Source organism: Myzus persicae, unplaced genomic scaffold, assembly GCF_001856785.1.
Source record: "Myzus persicae strain clone G006 unplaced genomic scaffold, MPER_G0061.0, whole genome shotgun sequence".
Lineage (NCBI taxonomy): Eukaryota > Metazoa > Arthropoda > Insecta > Hemiptera > Aphididae > Myzus > Myzus persicae.
The window spans coordinates 834,384-856,541 of record NW_019102520.1 but is presented as its reverse complement, the minus strand read 5'-3'; the positions used below and the strand labels follow the sequence as shown (position 1 = coordinate 856,541).

The 22,158-nt window shown below is 32.1% G+C and overlaps 4 protein-coding genes and 1 long non-coding RNA gene across 8 annotated transcripts in view; 3 read left to right on the top strand and 2 right to left on the bottom strand.

Moving 5' to 3' along the window:
• Positions 1-377: 377 nt before the first annotated feature.
• On the top strand, positions 378-3,184 carry LOC111032341 (ubiquitin-like protein 4A). Its single transcript, XM_022312626.1, has 3 exons — positions 378-747; positions 2,534-2,639; positions 2,757-3,184. Exons 1-3 carry the CDS (start codon positions 700-702, stop codon positions 3,020-3,022), a joined length of 420 nt encoding a protein of 139 aa, XP_022168318.1. The 5' UTR covers positions 378-699; the 3' UTR covers positions 3,023-3,184.
• LOC111032339 (presenilin homolog) lies at positions 754-2,231 on the top strand. The gene has a single exon (XM_022312624.1). The coding sequence runs from the start codon at positions 881-883 to the stop codon at positions 2,081-2,083; it is 1,203 nt and encodes a 400-aa protein (XP_022168316.1). The 5' UTR covers positions 754-880; the 3' UTR covers positions 2,084-2,231.
• LOC111032337 (methionine aminopeptidase 2) lies at positions 3,175-6,026 on the bottom strand. Its single transcript, XM_022312620.1, has 8 exons — positions 5,696-6,026; positions 5,427-5,639; positions 4,646-4,788; positions 4,356-4,593; positions 4,206-4,300; positions 4,004-4,145; positions 3,491-3,796; positions 3,175-3,408 (listed from the first exon to the last, which is right to left on the bottom strand). Exons 1-8 carry the CDS (start codon positions 5,847-5,849, stop codon positions 3,287-3,289), a joined length of 1,413 nt encoding a protein of 470 aa, XP_022168312.1. The 5' UTR covers positions 5,850-6,026; the 3' UTR covers positions 3,175-3,286.
• Positions 6,027-9,963: 3,937 nt separating this feature from the next.
• The window catches only part of LOC111032334 (rho GTPase-activating protein 100F-like), a 35,191-nt gene continuing 22,996 nt past the window's right edge, over positions 9,964-22,158 (bottom strand). Inside the window, exons 1-16 of one of the 4 annotated variants that reach the window (XM_022312616.1) lie at positions 17,937-18,309; positions 17,342-17,458; positions 17,078-17,263; positions 16,848-17,006; positions 16,453-16,727; positions 15,547-15,706; positions 15,192-15,465; positions 14,906-15,109; positions 14,718-14,841; positions 14,043-14,587; positions 13,826-13,963; positions 13,363-13,749; positions 12,990-13,259; positions 12,770-12,930; positions 12,479-12,677; positions 9,964-11,385 (exon numbers count right to left, since the gene is read on the bottom strand). In XM_022312616.1, the coding sequence (XP_022168308.1) occupies positions 10,910-11,385; positions 12,479-12,677; positions 12,770-12,930; positions 12,990-13,259; positions 13,363-13,749; positions 13,826-13,963; positions 14,043-14,587; positions 14,718-14,841; positions 14,906-15,109; positions 15,192-15,465; positions 15,547-15,706; positions 16,453-16,727; positions 16,848-17,006; positions 17,078-17,263; positions 17,342-17,458; positions 17,937-17,984 (3,723 nt within the window). In that variant the 5' untranslated portion in view covers positions 17,985-18,309 and the 3' untranslated portion in view covers positions 9,964-10,909. Of the gene's footprint in view, positions 11,390-12,478; positions 12,678-12,769; positions 12,931-12,989; positions 13,260-13,362; positions 13,750-13,825; positions 13,964-14,042; positions 14,588-14,717; positions 14,842-14,905; positions 15,110-15,191; positions 15,466-15,546; positions 15,707-16,452; positions 16,728-16,847; positions 17,007-17,077; positions 17,264-17,341; positions 17,459-17,936; positions 18,310-22,158 lie in introns of those variants that run through there. The other 3 variants (XM_022312614.1, XM_022312615.1, XM_022312617.1) reach the window with 3 other exon arrangements.
• LOC111032343 lies at positions 11,360-15,328 on the top strand. The gene is made up of 3 exons (XR_002604301.1): positions 11,360-11,473; positions 15,008-15,137; positions 15,213-15,328. It is a non-coding gene; the product is annotated as an uncharacterized LOC111032343 (long non-coding RNA).

Below are 22,158 nucleotides of genomic sequence, written 5' to 3'. Positions count from 1 at the left end.
ATTCAAAATTGCAATATTTTGGTAATGCATTGTAATAATAATAATTATAATAATTACCTATATATTGTCTTGATTAGATTGAAATTTTAAAATTTTGATTCAATAATAATAATATATGATTAATTATGTTAATAAATATAAAATAATATTTTAAACATGTATTATTTTATTATAGTAATATCATGTCTGACCGGTGTACGAATATGTCCGATATATAACAGGTTTAAATTTGGCGCCGTTTAGTAAAGTCCTAAACTTCATACAACATCCTTGGTTTTTGTATTTTTCATAATAATCGATCAAATCGTTCGGTATACCTAAACTATGTCGTAAAACAGCAATAGCCTATATACATTATACCGTCCTTGCTGCTGATGCATCCTGCTTAATTATTGTTTGCACGACTGTATCGTTTTATTTCATATCACCCACTCTCGAGTCTTGACAGCCTGCCGCTAAGGCTACGAGCTGTTTTTTTACTTATTCCGATTTTAATTTTTCAATAATCATCTTGGAATTATTATCGTGATCCGAGTTACGCCGTTTCGCTCGAATCGTGTATTTTCAACCAGGCAGGCACCTTAGAACCCCGCATGTCCAAGACATGACGCTTTGAGTTCGACGACACTACCTCCATATAATTTATTAAGTATCGATTTGCGGTTTCAATGCAGTGATTGTTGCACGGTCCGCGAAACAATGAAAATCAACATCAAGATACTTAACGGACAGGAATGTTCATTCGACGTGAGTATAGGCGCTTTTTAAACGATACATTATTTTCTGTTAATTGTTGAGGAAGTGAGAACAAGCGCTTAGATCTGTGTGCGTAGATTGAGGCTTACACTTTGGCGTCACTCCTTGTTTGTGTGTATTATTGATGCGCGACAGCAGAAGCAGAAGCAGTAGCAGTAGCAGCAAGTCGCCCACTCGTAGAGAATCAATTCCTCTTATGGCTTCCGAGGCTCCCAGGGAAACGTCACGCCGTGACTCATTGACGGCCCAAGAAGAAGAATCGCTCAAGTATGGTGCCGAGCACGTCATCAAGCTGTTTGTACCAGTATCGATGTGCATGTTGGTGGTGGTGGCCACCATCAACTCAGTGTCTTTCTATAATGTCAAAGACGTGTATTTAGTGTACACACCATTCCACGAAACCAGTCCTGAACCTTCTACTAAAGTGCTAAACGCTGTGGCCAATTCACTGATACTGATATCCGTCGTCATTGTTATGACTGTGTTCCTAATCGCCTTGTACAAATATCGGTGTTATAAACTAATACATGGGTGGCTCATCATGTCATCATTGCTTCTCTTGTCCATGTTTACTTGTCTGTACATTGAAGAAATTCTACACACATATAACGTTCCTATGGATTATATAACATTTTTTTTGATAATCTGGAATATTGGTGTGCTAGGCATGGTATGTATACACTGGAAAGGCCCGCTGCGACTCCAGCAATCTTATCTGATATTCATTGCCGCCCTAATGGCACTCGTGTTTATCAAGTACATGCCCGAATGGACCACTTGGGTTGTGCTGTTTGTTATATCTATTTGGGACTTGATTGCTGTCCTCACCCCACGAGGACCCTTGCGCATTCTTGTCGAATTGGCTGAGGAGCGTAATGAACAAATATTTCCTGCACTTATCTACTCATCTACGGTTGTATACATGATGAACCGGTCAGATAGTGTCGATAGTACCACAGACAGCCAAAATGGATTTACCAGGACCTGGGTCGAAGAACATCAGCAACCTCCAACTGAAGAAGTTAGAGTTTGTAGAAGACTGTTGGACGAAGAAGATAAAGGTGTCAAACTTGGATTAGGAGATTTCATATTCTACAGCGTTTTAGTGGGCAAAGCATCATCCTATGGAGACTGGAATACCACATTAGCATGTTTTGTGGCAATACTTATTGGATTATGCTTAACACTATTGTTATTGGCTATATTTAGACGAGCTCTGCCCGCTTTACCGATATCCATAACTTTTGGACTTGTGTTCTATTTTGCTACTCGCGGACTAGTAAAACCATTCGCAGACATGCTAGCCTCGCAACAAGTTTTCATATGATTTTTATCCATTCATTAATTTTTTATATTATAACATTTACCGTGTAACTAAAATATGTACTATTAATGATACTATCATTTTAGTTACTATTCACTAAATATTTATATAATTTTTTTTTTTATATTTACTAAGTATATGAATTTAAATAATATTTTAAATAAATGATTAATTATTAAAAAAATTTTTTTTTCTGTATACTTTTTTGTTCCTTAATAATAAATGATTGCATCGACTTATTTTTTAAGCTTATTATGGTAATTGAGTAAAAAATTGAGCATAATTGTGGTTCAAATCTTGGATGACGTCATATTTTATAAGTTAATTATATCACAAAAAGTTTCAAATTATATGATTAGTCCATATAAATGTTTACAATTGCCAATTATCTAATAGTTCTGTGATTCAGTAAATTTTTTTAATTGCATTTTAATGCGAACAATTCATTTTTAGGTTCAAAGTGAGATGACAATAGCAGAGTTAAAAAATCATGTATTTGAAGCACTTAAGGTTCCTGTTAAAGATCAAAGATTATTGCTTACCGGTCGTCCTTTATGTGGTAATTATTCTAACTTTTTAATTTTACAATAATTGGTATATTCAATATGTAATATTAATGTATTGTAGTTTAAAACTGTTGATGAGGGATAACATTTTTTTTTAAAAATATTTATAGATGAAAAAACCTTAGTTGATTATCCACAAATAAAGGACGGTACCAGATTGAACTTAATTGTTAAACAGCAAATCATTAAAACTGACGAATTAGAAGAAATGATCACTAAGCATGTACGAGAACATTATAGCACAGAAGATACAGTCAAGGTATTAAAAGAATTCATGAAGGAATTTGACCGTTCCCTTACACAGTATAGCTTAGATGACTACGAACGTATGGCAGAATCATTGTTGACAAATGATGAACCACAAAAAAGTCAATAATAAATGTTAAGGTGTAATATGTATAAAAAAAATGAGGAAACATAAATAAATTAAGTAATAAACCTATTTTTATCCACATATTATAATATTAAGAGTAATCGACTTGTAGTTCATCAATTTTTTGTATAGGTTTTTATAATATTATAACATTATAAATTTAATTTTTTTCATTTATTGAACACCAAAGGTTAACATTTTAAAATAACATTGGATTTATTGTTATATTGGTGACAATATTTGTATTGACTCAAATTACTCATAGAGTTAATAATCATCTCCTTTGCTTATGATTTCCTTGCATGTTGGTCTAAGTACAATCGTGTGTTCAAACTGAGCTGTGTAACAGCCTTTGATATCACATAATGGTGGATAGGCGTCAAGAATTCCTGTACAAATAAAATATTACATTCAGCTAACAACAAAGTAATATAATTGTATATTTTTTTTTAGACAAATATAAAAACTTGCCTTTATCGCATAAGTCTTTTAGTGCCATTTGATATTTAGTTGCGCCCAACCTATCAAGCCAGCGTTTACAAAATGCCAATGTACTGAAATTCTTATTGACTGTACTAAGTAATTTTTGCGATGCTTGGAGTCGTAGTGGAACATACGGAGCATCAAAATTTTTCATATAATGGGATGTATCCATATCATCACGAACAATACCACGTCCTGTGGAACCAAATGTTTCAATAGCATAGAACTCGTTTTCCTCCATCATAGTTGCTTCACCACCTTTAACAATCGGTACGGTTTTGCCCGCGTGTATTCCTGCAAAGAAAAAAAAAAATCAAATCTGAGGTAGGTATCAGTTGCAAATTCCAACCTTTAATTATTACTTATTGAAGTGTAGAAGCTATTTTAGTAAAAATTATTTTTAAAAAAACCAATCAACCAGAGCATGTGTTGGGTATACAATATCTTACCTCACTCATAATCTAAAATGATTAAAATTATTAATAATAATTTTATATTTACTGTATGCATCAATTGAATGGCCATTGAGATTTCTAATTGACTTAACAGGATATGTTTTACCATCAAGCTCGACTTCATAAGATTCCATTACTTCTTGAATTGCTTCACCAACTTCACAAAGCTTAACATCAATACCAGCAGCCTAACAATTAAATTGTCAATAAGTTATTTTTTATGATTTATGTTAATTTTCGGAGTTTACTTTTATTCCAGTATTGGTTGCATCCCTCACAGCTTCAACAAGCTTATCATACTTGGGATTGAAAGTCAAAGTAAACGCACAATCAATTATACGGCCTAAAAATAATAAAATAAGCATGAAATTTAAAAGAGAAGAAAACATTAAATTTACCGTTCACGTGTGTGCCGAAATCAATTTTTGTAACATCATCATATAATAAGACTGTAGGATCACCCGCATTAGGTGTATAATGAGCTGCACAATTATTTCTTGAGCATCCTGTGGGAAAAGCTAGACCAGCTTTAAGGCCATCTTCTCCAATTAAAGCTCTAGAACATCTCTCTAACTCTTCACAAATTTCAATCATAGTCATACCAGGTTTCACCCAGCTTTGAATATGTTTTCGTACCTAATACACGACAGTTAATATTAAATAACAGATAATAAATAAATACATTTACTTGTCTATGTGCTTCAGCTGCGCGCCTGGCATCATTGTAATCATCATACTTGGAACGTTCTATTGCTCGTTTCTCTTCACTAGTTATTCGCTGTTTACCCATACGGCCATCATATTCAACTTCTTGACCAACAGGATACTCACCTATGGTAATATAGTAATTACATAATAATTAATTAGTTACGAGATAAAAAAATAAAATAAGTATTGAACACTAATATTGTTTTCTGATCGTTAGTGTTACTGTTTTCATATAATTTTAATTTCAGACCAATTAGATTTAATTTATGGTTTATATATTAATAATTACTACTCATAAAAAAAATTTATACATAGTTTTCACAAATATTTACAAATTAAAAAAAAAATTTTTTGAGCCAACATTTTAAATGTCTAAAATGTTGTGAGACACCCTGTATTGTTTACATTAGATTAATCTTATCTTTAAACACTATAGGATAATATACAACTATCATCTGACCATGATTAAAAGATCACACCACTTCAATCTACAGAGTGATTAAGTTTAAACATTTTTGTTTTTAATTATGTTAACCAAATTAATGAATATAATTATTCTTAATTTTAAATTGAAGAGTAACAAAAATTTGATTTTTAATAAAATGAGACAACAATTTAGAGAAACTTGAAAAAATTAATAACCTTGCTAACTCTTAGAGAATGCAATATTGCATAGGCCATTTTATTGAAACAGCGCAAACAAAAAATCAAATGTTAATACTCCATAAAAATTAAAGTAAAGTTGTATTAAGATAACTAACTTGTTGGAAAGAGTTCGTGAATTGGGACTGATGGAGGATCAGTTTGCTTTTTTTCTTTGGACTCTGGTTCATCGACCTTGGTTTCCTTCTTTTTTGTACGGCGTCTGGACTTTTTTTTCTCAGCTTCGGCTTCATCGTCCATATTAATATTGGTTACACCGCTAGTCACTTCTTTTTCTACTTCATCTTTTTCTTTTGTATCTGTTCCATCATCTAAAAATTGCACATGGTAAGACATAAGAAATTAAAAAATGTTTTTAAAAAATTACCATTTGTTTGAGCCTTCTTCTTCCTTCGCTTCCTCTTCTTCTTAGTAACCGTCGGTCCATCTTCAACATCTTCTTCTTGTTCGTCATCATCGAACATTTCTTCAGTCTTCTTTAATACATTTGACTTACTAACGTCATCCAATACTGCAGCCATTCCGCTGTGAGTAGTGATTTCAAAAATCGACAACAGTTAATACAATAACAACAATTTTAATTCGAATTTCGAACGAATTGGATTAGTAATGGCTATTGACTAACGATCAGAAAACCGATCAGAACGACTGATTTCAATTTCAAATACAGTATACAATATTGGAAACTTTTTGTTTGATAAAACATTTGTTTTTTTTAGGTTATTTTACCGGTTATCAGTCTGTTAGTCTAGTTATACAAGGTTATCAATTATTATTAAGTACAGTGATACCCACATGGACAGATTAATAAGATACAAACTTCTTTTTTTTAAACTAGAAATTATTCTTTTTTACTGTAAAATGTTATAGCCTATAGGGTATAGTTATAGCTAGGGCTCGGAAGCTGTAGGAGTTGCAAATTATTCTATATGCTCTCGATTTATAGCAGACTGCAGCCGAGATGGAAATCCGAGCTATACTATGGTGAGTTTAAAAATAGAATATTTAAATGCATATTTTGAGTATTTTGTAATTTTAAGGAGAAAAATGCATACCATTTTTTCTTAATTTCCATACGTATGTGAAGCATATTATTTAATATTTTCTACAAAAATTGAACTTTTTCTTCCTTATTTTAATAATTATAAAATTGAATATTAAACTCAATATTATAACAATAACGGTGCGATGTGCATTTTATGTCTATCGCACTAATATTCTAAAGTACTATCTATTCAAGTATGTTTTAAAACTATTTTTTCAGTTTAGTAAAATGTCAAAATGGCAAACAGTTTTCGGCCATAATTGAAACATTATAAATTTATTTTCCCACATTTTACATTTCTTTTAGTGTTAATTAATAACACCATGAAATGGTTCTTTAAGAATTGGGAATATTTATTACATTTTTTTTGCATTTTCTACAATTTTTTTCGTATATATTTACATATAGTTAAGTTCCTTTAATACAAAAACTAAGTTAGAATTAAGTAAGAAAAGAAGTTAGTTTCTGAAATTTTCCGAATTTCTAATTTAGTTAGAAGTTTGGTAAAAATAAAAACTTAAGTTAGAAGTAAGGTTTTTTAGTTTAAAATATAAATTTATAAACCCGTTCGTTCAAATTATATTAAGCATTGCATAAATTAATTACTCAGTGTCTATCGGTACTTTAGTACCTACTTAGCTTAGATTATAGGTGACGATAGAAAAATTAAATTATATCAACTAGGTAAGTTATAAATTTAATATGAATTAAAACTAACTAGTTAGTGCCCAGATTTGCCTACTCGTGTCATATACCTATAACCTAAGGTACTTCAAATTATGATATTGAAGCCCTGTAGAAAATAAGCGATGGAAGTTTTGAAATTCAATACAGAGCCTGTTTGGTCTGTCTTGTAATCACGCGACAACAAATTTGAACGTTGATTTTTCAATGTAGAAAAAAGAGATTGACATATACAGATACACTCTTACCAATTATAGAAAGAAAAGTAGAAATATTTCACAGCTATCAGTACCGAGAATGCATATATAAATACTAAAATAGTAAATACTCTGAAATACCATGAATTTATTTACCAAACTATGCATCATACTGAAAATATTATATACTATTAGTGCTAAAGTGAGTACTCACTACTAGTACTCAAGCAGTAGAATCACTGTCGAATTTAGTCAAGACCAAATAATATATAAAAGTGATACTATTATCTAACCGAAGTAGTAAATACAGTCAAGGCTCTAATTAAAAGATGAACAGCTGGGGTGGTATATTAAGTGCAAACAACGTATAGTAAAAAATGATTTTAAACTCTAATACCCAGGTATAGTTGGTCACTGGCTAAATACGAATAGGTATAGTACCTACAGGTACTATATACGACCACTCATTCAACAACGGAGCAAACTAGAGGGAAGGGCTTTGGACACAATTTTTTTATAGTGTCAGTTATCGGTGTGTTAATGTGTTATTGAATAATTTGAATATGACATATGATATAAATATAACCATGACAAAATCAGTATGTATGTCATCATCAGACAACAATACGACTTCTGGCCTGGTTGATGTTTATGTCCACAGCCATATAGGTAGTCATGATTCGCCTCTTTTCATTGGCAGTTATGAATTATCCTCTAAAAGACAATCTAACATTATTTTATGTATGTATATTATTATATATTCTACCAATGAGAATAAGAAAACTAGGCTATTGTCGGGATAAGGTGTGGTCGGAGAGACTCGGAGAACATGGTGGGTATCACAAAATTACTGACATACCTAAATAATCTATTTTGTCATTATAGATAAAATAGTTGTGTATCAAGCTATGATAAAGTGGCAACAACATTTTTTTACATAATTAATAAAAATTTACGTTTTGGAGCCATCTAGGTCACTAATGTACATGACTGAAAATAACTAGGCGTGCTGTTGAATTTTAAAGAAAAACGTGTCAAGTAAACTTAGTTACTTAGGTCTTAGACCATAGGTATTGTAGATTAAACTTATAGTATATTATGATCTAAGATTGTTCTATACGACATCCGCAAGGAGCTCATCACTTTTCTGTATTTTAGATGAGAACTAAGAAGTAAAAACTATCGAATATTATTATTACCTCGTTAGGGCATACTTTATAGGCGATAGGTAGTGGTCGATGGGCTCAAAATAAGTGGAGGGATGCCTTTCATTATTAATATATAACTCTGAAACAGTCGTACGAAATGAGTGAAGGGATGGAAAATGTAAAGTGGAAAGTGGAGGGATGCCATCTTACCCTATCCCCCCCACACTTCGACCACTAGCGATAGGCCGACGATCTTCCAACAATTGTATACTATCTACAGGCTTTGATGTAAAAGTAATATAGGCTGATCGCTGATAGATCACTTCCGCTTAAAATCGTTTTTTGTATATGCAATTATTAGTGAAATAAAATCAACACATCCGCATTACAGTGATTTACTTAATAACAAAGGTACACTGAATACCTACTGCAGTACAGCAAAGTGGTTGCCTACTTTCCCACTTTTAAATTGGTCAAAAATTGATTTTATTAAAATTAATTGTAACAAGGATCTCATAATTTTCTTCAAAATATTGGTATTTATTTTTATTTTGAGTAAATTTTAGGTTATACAATAATATAATAAAATATAACTTGTAAAATAAATTAGTAAAACAGTTTTATTAGAATACTTAATGTAGGCATTTAAATTTAACTAATTTAGAATTCATCATTGATACATCTAAAAAACACCATATTTTATTATGGATAAATTATTTAAGTATTTATTTTAAAACGAATTTTCTATATAGTATAGTATAGTATATATTAGTGTATATGTTTTTACTCATTTATTATGCACCAAATAGAATATAGTTTTAATAAAACTTAGTAGGTACCTACTGTTTTGTTAATATAATGATATACATTTACTGAAATACCGATTGACACTCAACATTTATTTGGTACAAATATATGGTACAAGTAAACATAATATTTTTTATTTATTAATAAATAATACGTTTGTAAGAAATAAATAAATAAATAAAATAATAAAATGAAAATAATTAACTAATACATATTTTGTTGAATTATAAGATTAGTCATACAGTCTATAGCTTTTAAAATTAAAAACCGTTTTGTTTTAAGAATTAAAAAAAAATTCTAAATACATATTTGTTAGAAAATGTTTTCAACAAAAATCACTCCTGTGCACGTCAATTATTTTTAATTTCATTATCGTGAAAAAGTCTGTTATTTTTATTCATTTAAGTTTTACATTGAAGCAGTAGGAACAACCATTTTTTATTTACAAAAAATTATTTCGTTACATTTTGTTTGAAATCAAAACATTTAAAACATAATATCGTTTTGAAATCAAGTGCTTCTGGGATTGTGTTGATATGGACTATTTTTTACAATAACTACGTGTAAATGTTTATTTTTTATGTTTATATAATATTAATCATCTATAATAGGTGCCCGAAATAATTTATTTAATTTTTTTAATTTATACAATGTCATTTTTAAATCATATTTATTAACATGTGATATAAATCAGTATTTATAATTTTTTATTTTGTGCTTAATTTTCTTTCAAACATATATATATTATATATATTTGTGCGTAAGTATGGAATTATGTGGAATTATGCTTGCCAAATTTCTACCATTTATTAATAAATCCTATCATTTATATTACTTGTATGACTGAAGTTCCTCAAATATAATTATTTTATTCATTTATCTACCTATTGTGACGAGGATCGAGTTATTATAGAAAGTTTGTAACGGAAAACCCGAAAAACAATTAGCGTGCCAATGGTCTTAAACCTCAATTAAACTATTTTATGTAATTAGATACCTTATGATACCGTACTTTTTTCTTTGCATGGTTGTCCTGTTGTAAACACATAGTGCTAATATGATAAATGATTATATTAAAAACGAAGTATAAATAATATTATACCGTATTATATTTATTGTCGTTTTTGTTTTCTTTGTTAAAAGTTTTAGGAATTTTTTTTGAAATATACATAAAATTATGTTACAATATATGGTTATTATTTCCTACCATTAAAATATTTTATGTACATGTTGAATATGTATGGAATTTTGTATCAATTTTCTGTATCTATTGTATATATTTACTATGTAGTATATATTATACAGGTACCTACTCTATGATATATTACTGTATTAAGTAGGATGTGACATCACAGACCTTTATAATACACAGACTGTTATACTAGACACTAGTATATTATGTAGTATAACACCTACCTACCGCGAGGAGTAACAATTATCGTTTTTTTAATATAATAATCAATTCAAGGTGATAATAATATGTTTTACATATTATGTATTGTTTCTTCTATAACAGTAACAACAACAACAAAAATAACAATAACATGGCATATCATAAAAGATAATAATACTATTATTGTCGGTCCAATACAGATCATTTATACGGAACTCCCGTACCTAAATATTACATAGTATTATTATCTTGGTAGAAAGTTGGCAAACGTTTTTCACTAATATTTAATATAATACAAGTCGCAACATTATTGGCGGTTATTATTATTATTACTATTATTACTATTATTATTAGCGTTGTGCTTAATGGCGGTGTTGGCATTCTGCAGTCCTCGCGGTCTCCTTTCCAGTTGTTCTTCTCCGCAACTCTCTTCGTCCGCCTCAGCGGCGCGCTCGGCCACGTCGCGCTGCGAGTCTTCCGTGCCGGTGGACGAGCTTGGTGTCTCGGCTGCGTTCTCGTCGGGCTCTGGCGCCGCCACCTTGGTCAGCCGGTGCGCGTTAGACCTGGCCGGTATTTGTGGAGGTTCGATGGCCGTGCCGTCGTGGCCGTGGCCGTCATCGTCGTCGTCGTCGTCAGACGTGGCCGTGTCACTGGTCGGCGACGCTACAATTACGGGCGGCGGGGCGCGCCTTGTTGGCACAGCGGGCACGCAGGATGGCTTCGCGGGCAGCGGCGGGGGCCGAGTAACGCCGTTGACGACCGACGGCGGCAAACACTCCCGAACTGTCTGGAAAATATGGTCGGGGCTCATCAATGTTCACAATGCTCGCGAACCCGTGGCAAAAGAGGATCGTATATATAATATATAAAGGTAGATACTACTTATGTTGTTAAATACATTGGAGAATATATATATATATTATATGATTATTGCATATAGCAGGGGTTCTTAACCTTTTCAGTACATATATACTATATAGCCACGCCTCCCTTCCTCACACACAAAATAAAATTTTTTTGATTTTGATTATTATCTGTTTAATATTTAAATGTTAATTAAAAAAGTATTATTATTACGAGTACTACAATAGTTATAAAAATAACTTATAGTAATACATTTTTTATGAAATTGAATACGCCTGAATAATAATACAAATACTAAAATAAAATCGCCACTGAGTACCCACCATGGACCTTCAAGGCCCAAGGGTTCCATGGACCACTGGTTAAGAACCCCTAGCAAATACGTCTAAAGGTTTAGCCTGCAGAAGTTGTGTTTATAGTAAGCAGAATCTTTTAATAGGCATACAAACTTGCGGGCGGCTTTTAACCCCTTTCACTCTACCATTTACTTATTACTTACATTATCTGTATCTACTCAAAACTTAATATTACGACAAAAAAATAACTCCACTATTATTCGTTAAAATTAAAATGTGAAAAGCTCTATACACTACAAATTTGAAATACTTGTGCTCAATTTTAAAAATAGGAAATATAATTTTTATATCTAATATCAACTATAATATAGTATATATCTGGCTAAAAAATAGTTTTACTGCCTAAAATTCTATCATCTAAATGTATTAAATATTTTTTTCAGTGTACAGAGCTGTGAATATATGAAACGAGCGATATAAAACTATATAAAAATATGAATATTAAATCTATAAGAAAATAGAGTTTAAAATGCATTTATAATATATCCTCGGTACGTATGTAGGTATATAATATTATATATATACATATACGCACGGTCGCCTTTGAACCACTGCACTATGCCACATACTTTCGCGCTGCACGAGCGAAATGGACATTGCTTGCAGGTATTTTTTGTGATTTTTAACCGAATCCGTATAAATAAACTTGTCCTAACCTGATTTAGGTGGCCAAATCTCTAATAAATATCGTAACACGTTGACGGGCTGTTGGAAATCGATAGGTTTTTCTTTCGCCTCGCTTTGAACCATTAACACAGGGGCCAGACATATAGATAAATTTTGTGCTGACATCTTGTTTCGCGGGGATTGTGACACGACAAGTGCCAGATGGTCCATAATGTATGTCAACGTAGCCTTTGTAAGAAAAAAAAACATATTTAATTATAATGAAATAAGTTATTGTCTTAAATTTTTATTATCATCGAATATAAATATATGCGACATACTCTATTCAACTTTGGCAAGCAATCTAAAATCGATAACATCAATTTAGCGTTGGCCTGTGGATCGTCAGGTAACAATACTGTTAGCGCATCAAGAAGCATTTGGTATAGACAACGAGTGAAGAGTGGTTCGGGAAGTTCTCTTAAATAGTCTTTTAAGACACCTAAAATCGAAAAATATTAGAAATGAATAGTTGTACAATTGAATTGTTACTGTATTTACCCGTGATTACGTTAATATCGGGCACGTTGTCCGGCGATAAATCCACAGTTCTGGGATTACGTTCGAAAGCTTCTCGAAGAATCCTCTTCTTAGAAGCGGACCCACAAAGTCGATAAAGGCCAATAATATCTAAACCCCTACGTTCGACCTCTTCAATACACCTCCGAACAATGACTGGTACGGATGCTGTGGCTGGTGCTTGTGCTAATGAAGATAAAGAACTGGAAATTGCGCCACTTTCACGAGTGACTACTGACTCGAGATCAATACCTATATATTTTAGTAAATATAGTTTAGAATCAGTTTTCAAATAAAAATAACAGTATCGAAGGTTATATAATTAGTAATTCATTAAAGTAAAATAAATACATACCAAATAGTCCAGCAGTTTTTGTTCTCGGTGGTAAAGTGGTTGAAGTTCTTAAAGTTTTCCTGATAAAAGTCTGGTAAGGATCGGTGTGCCTTAACCGTAAATATAATGTACCCCGAGGCTCAATTTTTAAAGCTAATTGATGTACGGGACTATCTCTAACTAAAGATGCCAGATGTACTGATCCTTTGTAGCATAACTTGTGCCTGTATTGTTGGTCCCACGAGTATATTAAAAAGTCTAATTCTTTGTTTGAAAGTAGATCTAATTCAAATGTTTCATCCCAATCAAAGACTAGATCACCAGTGCGCACCACAGTTCTGGCTTTGTGCACTCGATCACACTCCAGAACGCAATACAAGTCTCTTGAACTACCAGTGGGCGCCATAACTATAAAAATTGTTTTTAAAAATAATTTTCTAGTTTATATTGACTAAAATAACTAGATATATTAAACTATACCAACCATTTGTAGGTTGACCCGGTAATACGTTAGTGGGAGTCGCTCTGAGACCTCTGCCAGCCAGTAGATGCACCCACAATAAACCACTTATTGGTGGGGCATTGTCTATTGAAGTTTTTTCAAACTTGTATTTTAAGAACTCTATTTTAAAAAAAAATAAATACATAAATAACTATTGAATGAAAAATGTATTACAAGAAATGTATGGTTAAAAATTTACCAGCTGGATTAATTTCCAATACTCTAGCTCTGTCGGCTTGTAAATCTGAAGTGGATGATGGACTACGTCGACCTAAATGTTTAGCTTCAAGTTCTAAAAGATGTCGAATTCTTCTTAATGAAGACGTTCTAGTATGTCTGTCTAATGTCGATGTCGTTGCTGAAGGTAATGCCGGAGATCCAAGACCTCTAAATGGTCTTAAATCTGCATTTGTTCCGGAATAACTCATTAATTCCGAATGCCTTGTTCTTTCTGGTAGGTTTTCAGCGCTAAATGTGAATCTTTGTACTTTTTGTTGTTTTAATGATGGATCGCAAACGTTACGAATACGATCATAAATAGCACTGGTCGACGGTGCTCTACTCATCCACGCTCTATATTCATCAGCTGTAAATACACTAGGAGAGCTGACTAATCGATTTTTGCGCCTCATTTGAAACTCTGGAGCACTAAGATTACCATCACTATCTTCATGATCACTTAACATAGAAGATGATATTTTAGGATTGTCCTGTGTATTGTATCGCCTCAAACTACCTCTCAAGCTGTTAAATACGTATTATAATTGATTATTAATGAATTTTATAATAATATTTTAAATGTAAATATGATGTAAATGTATCATGCTAATACGAGTAATATATCGTAAGTAATAAACAATACAATGTCGCGAACCTCGTGTTGAGAGATGAAAGTGGGGTTCGTGGGGTACGAATATCTCTAGGAAGTGAATTTGATCTTAAAGAATTACTTCTAGATATTGTGGAACTGCCCTGCAATCTTGATATATTTGAAACACCTAAAACATTAATTTAAAAATAATTACTAAATTACCAAATAGTTATTTGAAATTTAGATCAAACCTGATATTTGCGAAGAACCTCTATAGTAATATGGAGATGTAGAAGTTACTTTGGTTGCTTCTGTATCTGACGCATAATCTAGGTGTCTTGGTAATGTTCTAGACGAACCTTGCGAGTATTGTGAAACTAAACGTGTACCGGATCCAGCGCCAGCACTACTTCTAAGTCCGGATCTCATCAGTGTTTGCGATTGTCGATATGGTCCTAAAAAGATATTAATATGTATTTGAAAGTATGTATGATGTATGAACACTGAATTAAACATATTTTATTTTTATTAACTTACTGTTTCCATAATCATATTCAGATCTAGGTAGATACTGATCTGAACCAGATCTTGGAATATTATTACGGCGATATTGTTGCTGTGTAGTTGTTGCAGACATTCTTCTGCCAGTTGAGGATTGTCCGCCTGGACAAAACGGATGTACTTTTTCAGCTAATGATTCTAAAGTCTTAGGGTATGCTTTATCGAATGGCTGAAAATGCTGAGGTTTGGGTTGTTCATTAGAAACTGGAGGATGAGGAGGTTGATACGACCAATTATTACGACGATCCAGCTGAATAATATAATGTAAGTTTTAGAATTTAGTGAAGTATTTTTAGTTAATCATAGAATAGTCAACATTCATAGTGCATACCGTAGAAGCTTGTCTTCTTGATTCCGGAGGCCGTGAATTGTAGTAGAGATCTCCAGAAATATCGCCATTTGAATCCAAGGCAAGTTGAGATTGTGATCTTCCTCTAGATTCTCTTCGTCGTTGTTCGTGCATGTTTTCTTTATTTCTTTGATTTACTCTACTATTATATTTAATATTTGTTTAAATTTTTTATGACCTTATTATAGAGCATACGTTAAATTATTTCATAAATATATAAGAAAAAATCGCTAAATAGTTATTTATATGATTAGTTTTGACAATAATAAATTATCAATACATTAATTAATGCACTAAATAATTTATTTATTTCTTAATTATTTTTAATTAACTGTTATTATTTATCTTCTTTGATATATTATGGTTTATTAATAACATTGAAATAAATTATGATCAATTTTATTGTCCCTTCAAATATATACTAGTAATGATTTTTACTCTACATAATATATACATAATACATAATATATTTTAATAAAACGTTGACTGCCATGTGACTGCTGGCGGTTATCTGTTATCTCAAATTGTATACTTTTGCGAAAGCCGGCGTCCATAGTTGGTCATTAATACTAGGTTATGCATGCCATTACCGCCGTAAATTAATGTGGTTTTATATTAACTTTTCCATGGCCCTAATATGGCCATAATGAACTAAGTAGTGGGAATCATTATAATTTTTTTGGATGTAATGAACATTTTTTTAATATCTTTTAATATTTTCTTAAATACAATAGTATAAACAAATTTGTAATGATATTTATAAATATTTTTGGCATGTCGATAATACATATTGTGTGACCACTGGCAGTCAACATGCTTTAAAAATATTTGTATGATCTAAATATTATTTAGATATTATATTTATATTACTATTTTAAATGTACTCACCCTGTAGTCATATATGATTTCATATGCATATCATCATCATCATCATCATGTTGGTCATCTGATTCTCTACTAATATCCTTTTTAATCACAACTACTGGAGGTTGGTGACTGGGCATGGCAGATGCCAATGAAGCATTGACTGAAGCTCGATGCATGCCTCTTGTTTGTCTTAAAGCTAATACCAGTCGTCTAGGTATTGACATAATGATCACAACCTCGTCTACGGCTTTTCTAGTAACATCAACTAGGTTTACAGCTAATACTTCATCACCAACCTAAATATTAAAGAAATTAAAAACACACGTTTTTATATTGTATACTATAATATTTATTTTTATTCGTTTATATTATAATATGTTAAGTTATTTACTTTATATTAATTGTAAGTTGTTTACCTGTATACATCCACTATTATATACTGCCGACTCAAGAGCTAATCTAGAAATGAATAGACCATCGTGACGATTTATGCCGTTACCTTCCCGAATGTACAACCCTAAAGTCTGACCAGGTCTCTTTATTATCTCAACTAGATTAACTATATGGTTAGAATCCTATAATAACATTTAAATAATATTATGAATCAATATTTATAATCGTATTAATAAATGTACTTTTAACTTACTTGAAGCATAAGAAATTTTTTAGCCGCATCTGTAGCAGTTTTAGTGAGGTGAATTCTCGGGTCCAGTATTCGGACAACCATTTCACCTCTACGTTGTACTGCATCAAGTGCCGCTGCTGTAGTTGCATCATACTCATTTTCAATGGTATCGATTAATCGAAAATCTTCTTTACTAATTCCACTTAACTAAAAATTAAAAAATAATGCTCAAAATACTGTTGTAAATAATAAATTACGAATTTACTAAAACCAAAATTAAATTACTTTTCGGAAATCACTCTGTAAAACCACTGGCAGTGCATCTTTAGTTTTTGTCCCAGCCGGCAATGGTTGTTGGCCATGTCTGGACGTTGTGGCCAAGTCTTGAGCTCGATCGCGGCCCTAAAAAAAACACAAATTTAACGCGTGGTTATACCACTTGTTTTTCTTAAAATATTGAATGATTTTTGTCCTAATGCACCAAACTATAATAGTGTATTATATTTTTAATTTGTGTCAACTATGACCTCAACTCATATTTATTATCATTTATCCATATATATAATTTATATTTACTAAAGCCAATAAATAAATAATGGTAAAAATAATTTTGGGTAGACCAATCATAATGTTTGACCTCATTTTGACACGAACATTTCTATTCTATCTTCGATCCTCTTTGACCACAATAATATTTGTATAAGATTGTATATATATATATATATATATATATAGGGTTGTGTCGAATGCGCCGTTTACGCGATTTATACACATTTGCACGACAATTGCATGTATGTACCGTATATGATATACGTGCAAAACAATTATACATACATAATATACATATACATATAAATTAATATATAGTATCATCACCGACCTTTCTCGATATGAAGAAGCATCCCGAACTTGAGTCCCTGTCACACATTTGCAACGATTATTCGCCTAATCGTGTGTATACCATTACACCGAGTCGGTGCGCTATGTCATAATATTATGCGCGAGCAGTGTAGAGAGTGATGTCTGCTACATTTACGCGTTATTTGTTTTCCGGTAACGGCGATTTTATCTTTAACCCGGACGAAAATATATAAAACTCTATGCCGTCGACCTGCCGGGGAGCGTGTACGCACCGTGGAAAAATGATTTTTCCAGGACGCCCATCCAACAGTGCTCCGTTTTACACGGGGACTGTACGCTTGCGTACAGAAACGACCCCCGTACGGTATTTATTGTGTCCGTACGATATATTGTTATTACCGTACGCGGACGAACGCGCCCGCGATGGGTTCGAGACTGTTGTGCGAATATTATATTGTCGTTCGATGTCATAGTACACCGCCGCATGATAATAACGCATAACAATATATTTTTATATATTATTGCGTATGTATGGGAGTTGTGAACGAAACAAATCTACACACGGCTGCGCATATATAGGTACAGATCGTGGTGGTTATTATAATATTATAATTTACGGCTTTTATACGCTTAAAACCATTTGTGTGTAAATCCGTCGCTCCGACGTTGGCAACGTCTGGAAAAGTGTACGCATGTATATTATATTTATATAATATTCCTACCCTTGGACCAATACTACTACTACTACTACTACTACTACTACTACTACTACTACTACTACTACTACAACAATTTATACTACAGCGCCGCTCGCGAGAGGTGGTGCGCATGGTGTGATGCATAACGTAGTAAAACGCGAGGGTGTGCGTACTCGGAAAACTGACGTATACGTGGCGAATATGGGTCAATGAAAAGCGGACTGGGGGGGGTGGAGAGCGCGACTCCATTCAAAACCTGCGAGGCCCATCAATTAAAACCGACGTGCGCCTTTTGACATATAATAATATATACGTGTACGTATAATATGCCTCCGTCGTGTGTACCCACTCGGTGCACTCGTATATGCCTATAGACATTGTGTATACCGGCTGGTCATAACATTTTAACGTACTGCGCATCGTTAAGTTTGTGTTTTATGCGATGGTTCCTGCTGCGGTATCGCAAGCCGTATGTATATATATATAATAAAATACCAACAGAGTTGGCAGACTGGCAAGAAACTTTGCCGTTTTTCTGCCGGGAAACTTTTGTAATAATTGGATCGTAAAAGTTGGCCGGCATCACACAGCGCCGTATTGGTTTACCTCCATTGGTTCAATCTATAATACGGGCGCTTGTGTGTGTGTGTGTGGGTTGTCGTGTATTTGTCGAGCACACCTGAGGGGTAGACTGGTAGATGTATATAGTTAGGTAGGCACTGATGAGATCAATATAACGTTTTACTATAAAATGTGTTATTAACATTTTATTATTTTACGTAAATACTATGATGCTTATGTATTATTATTTACTATATTCAGTATCATAATATGTGCTTAGGTTTCGTGCTTTCGCTTATAAACAAAAATAATAAACAAAGTCTATAAAAGTGCGAAATAACTGTATAAGTGGGTACTGAAATTTATTTTATTGTACAATTAAATTAGGCCATGCTACTAAACTGTTAAGTACCTTTTACCTGAAGCACAGCTTCCAAAAATATACTATGTTACTATAGTAATAAAGAATAATTCATAATAGTTTCAAATTTCAAGTTTCAAACAATTTCCTTTAAGCTCCGGTGGTGAATATAAATGTACATAAATATACATTGCACATATTAATATTTTGCGTCTATAGACTAAAACATTATTTTTTTATTAACTATTTACATCCTATGACTTACGAACATCCATCAGAATGTATTTCTATCTATTTATGGGCTATATAAATAAATGTCATCAAATCTACTATGAGTATTTAAGATTTGAATAAGTATCAAAAATTAGAATCAGATATTGTACTGAATTTTCAAAAAAAATTAACAAAAACTTGAAAATAAATGTATAATCATTATTATATTTTAATGTAGATATTATATCGCTAAAACTCAACAGTTAAGACTTCATACAAATTAAAAATTATATGAAATATACCAACTTAAAGTATAATAACGATTAACAAAAGTTTAGAAATATGCTTAATGTAGTTTTAGTCTCTGCGCGATGAATGTAATGGTAACACATCAACGTGTGTTCTTTTACCTGTCGACCATCAACTTTCGGTGGAGTAACAATGCTTAAATATTCAACTTTGAGAATAATTTCTAGTATCAAATTGGTTCTAGTTTGTACTTTGGAAGAAGTTGTCAAAATTCACAGAACGTTTCTTACTTTAAATAATTGTTAAAATGATATTCATTTGATTGTATAGCTGGATTTATTTGTATGGTTTAACAACTTTAATCTACCTCAGGTTAAAAACTAAAAAAAAACTACGGGAAAACAGGAATATTTACACAACACTATTCTTCGATAAAAGTGATTTTTTTATTTAGTTGCAACTTGCAATTCAAAACCTTACTTGCTTGAAATTTTTTCCAAATATTTATATTTGCATAGGTATTCCAGAAGTCTAGACATGATGTATGTTGGCTCATTTTAAGCAACTAATACTTAATAGTCATTTGAAACTGTCGATACTATTTAGTTTTTTTTTGTTTTATACTTTTTCCACAACTCTATTAAAAATCTTACTCGTGTCGTTCTAATGTACATCGGTATTTACTAATAACAATAATATATGGTATCTATAATATTAAAATAATTTTTAAATAATGTAATTATTTTTTTTTAAGTTAACCTTCGTAAATATATAATATATTAATTATATACGAGTATAAAGGAAGGAGAAAAATATCACACTGCAATTAGTAAAAACTGCAGATTTTCACCAACACTGATTGCATACCTTAAGATTTGGAAAGTCTCGTTTGTAAAAGTCCAAACTCCAAAAATCAATCGGGGTTTTAGACCGAACTATTTTGTGCACCTATAGGTTTTACCAACATCAATCTGTAAATGTCCGAAATTCAATTTACCTACCGGCAAATCCTAGGATTCAGTGGTTTCACCGGTATGCTCATTATTGCCTTAACTATATGTAGACATATAGTTACATGTATTTCTATAGAAACATGATATACTTTTATGCATTATGCATTATGCATTCATGGGTCGTGTTAAGTTTTTGATATAAATTGGGTATATTATATATTAGCGTATAATATATAATTTATTTAATTTTGTATACGTATCCACGTGGGTATGAGTAGTAGCTATATTTTATGTGTGTGTATAATTTGTATAAAATATAAGTAGTGATGTAAGTACCCAGAGTCATTATGCTGGCCGCAGGGTTGGTGGTAGAAATTAGGGTGCTGCCGGTTAAACATGTTGTACCTCATCCCTAGTAACTATACCAATTGTATACTTAAAAGTATCGTTGTGACTTTCCTATTCTGGAACAGTGAAACCTTTAGGATTTTAATAAGCTTTATAACTTATAATCTAGGCAACAATTCTACTGTAAACAAATGGTTGCCCGCCTATGCTCCTGCTCCTGCAACCACCTAACTACCTAAACCAAAATGGTCTATCTAGATAACCATCCCCATTCTCCTGGTATCATTGACTACAATTACTAAATTTTAATTGTATTTACGACGTAGGAAATGAATAATAATAATTTAACATCGACGTTCAATAATTTAATTCAAGAGTGAAGAAAGAAATGTGTTGAACTTTGGATAATCATTTTTTTTGTCATCTTTTAATTATTATTTTTTTTTTGTGTAGAAGAAGTACTCAAAAAGTTTCATGCAGCGTAGACACTAGACGCACAGTTATATAAATCAGAAATAAAGTCTGGATATTACGTTAATGATAACTGATCAGTCATTTTTCAACAAATTTGCTCTAAAACTACCGACAAATAACGCCGAACAATTTTGAAGTAATATCAGCAAACGCCATATTAAACGGGATACGGTCAGAACCGTTTTTAAAATGATTTGTGATTGCTTTCAAAATTAATATCAACAAAAATACAGTAGACGCCTATAACCTTCATCCATAGGTAGTTGGCTGAGATAATACCGGAGAGAGCAGACGCGTGTGTCCACAGCTCAACCCCTGTATTTTGTATCCTGATCGTATTTTTATAGTGACACAGGGAACGCGATAGTCGAAGACTTTGATTAT